The following is a 1,681-nucleotide window of genomic DNA, read 5'->3' on the forward strand; positions in this document are numbered from 1 at the left end:
TACAAAAAAATATATATCCAAATATTTCAACTCTAGGACATCATCCTCGAATCTAATTACATGATAGCAAATTAGGAAGAGGTAATTCCCTAGTTAGGTTGATGAATTTCAAACATTAATTTACATACAAATAAATGAAATTTCTGAATCAAATTAACGGATTCTCAATAAGGATGAACATTTCTGCTCAATCCACTGGCGTTGGCGAAGAACCCGAACAGATCTTGCTTATACGGCAAATACGACTTGCGTTTATCGCTCTCTTTCCTCGCTCTGCTCATAACGTAATGCTTCTCGTGCGCAGACGCCGCCGCCGTCGTCGTTTTCCCCTTCTTCACCTCAACCTTCTTCACGACGACGCTGCTCGCCTTCTCCGCCGGCTTCGCCGCCGGCGCGTGGTTCAAGAACACGAACGCGTCTTTTCCGTCGCTGTTGCTCCGCAGCTTCACGTCTCGGAACCTCCACAGCTTCGAGAATCCCGTCGAGTTGCTCTTCACCGCCGCTTTCGGATTCCACTCGCAGTATGTTCCTTCCGCCGGCGTCGTCGCCTCCGACGGCGACGGAGAAACATCCGCGTGTTCGACGAAGACCTTTATCGGCAGCCGGAGACCGTCGCCGCCGTTGTAATCGTCGGAGAACAGAAGATCCTGGTTGAAAATCGGAAAAATCGGACGAATATGGCCGTTGTCGAACGCGTCTTCGGCGGAGATCGGCGATCCATCGGAATTCGTGAGAACGAAGCTAAACTCTTCCTCTTCTTCTACCTCATCTTCGTTATGCTTCTCTTCGTTTTCGTTTTCGTTGATTTTGAGCTTAGCCACGAAATCGTGTTCGAACTTTCCAGCGAACTCGTCGGAAGAATCCCTAGACGACAAAGGTGAGAGTGAAACGGCTTGCATTTTAAGTCGAGTGTGCTGCTGCTGCGTTTTGAGATGTGTAACGAGATTGAAACGACGACAGTTATTAATTAAGAAGTTGGTTGGTTGGAGTTTGCAGATGTTGAATTGAGAAGAGGAAAATGATAAATGGTTCGGTTTTTATATGTGAGGTTAGGAGAGGACTTTGATTTTTATTCGGTCTTTCGAATTTCAATTTCAACTTTTCTAGTAATTTGCCTTTTTCACCTATTTTTTTAAGTGTTTTCACACGCTGCACGTGTTCGTTCAAAATAACACACGTAGACTCACCTCGCCTTCGTGGCTTCTTCCAGAAGTTAGGAATCTCCCTTGAAGTCTAAATTTGCAAGCTTCTTTTTTAATTGGATGGTGGTGCTTCTAGTAATATGGGATACTATTCATGATTTGATATTTAATAAATTTGTGCATGACTATTCATGGTAGTGCAGAGATCACGGGTTATGTAATTTTAATTAATGGAACTGCCAATGGCTGATCTCACTGATGATGACTTTGGTTCACTAGCTTTTTTGCCTAATTGCTTTGTTGGTTTTCTTGTTTGGTGAAGGCTACAAAATTAGAGTCAGATATTAGTTAACAAATTAAAAAAAATATTTATTATATAAATTATAAATAACATTATTTTACATATTTTAATAATTTTTTTAATTAATATCTTAATAATATTTATTTAGCATTTGTCATGAAATTAAAGTATCGAAGTATTTGTTTAATCATTAATGAAAACACGCATGACATTAAAATATCTAGACACGTGTTATTAA

At 40.6% G+C, this 1,681-nt stretch overlaps 1 protein-coding gene across 1 annotated transcript; it reads right to left on the bottom strand.

Moving 5' to 3' along the window:
* Positions 1-1,098, bottom strand: LOC100776669 (uncharacterized). The gene has a single exon (XM_003519887.5). It carries the CDS (start codon positions 897-899, stop codon positions 165-167), a length of 735 nt encoding a protein of 244 aa, XP_003519935.1. The 5' UTR covers positions 900-1,098; the 3' UTR covers positions 1-164.
* Positions 1,099-1,681: the final 583 nt, after the last annotated feature.

The sequence above is a fragment of the Glycine max genome, chromosome 2 (genome assembly GCF_000004515.6).
Source record: "Glycine max cultivar Williams 82 chromosome 2, Glycine_max_v4.0, whole genome shotgun sequence".
NCBI classification, from domain to species: domain Eukaryota; kingdom Viridiplantae; phylum Streptophyta; class Magnoliopsida; order Fabales; family Fabaceae; genus Glycine; species Glycine max.

Excerpts from the sequence above, each read along its gene's own strand:
- LOC100776669 (XM_003519887.5), bottom strand. The coding sequence starts at position 899 with ATGCAAGCCGTTTCACTCTCACCTTTGTCGTCTAGGGATTCTTCCGAC.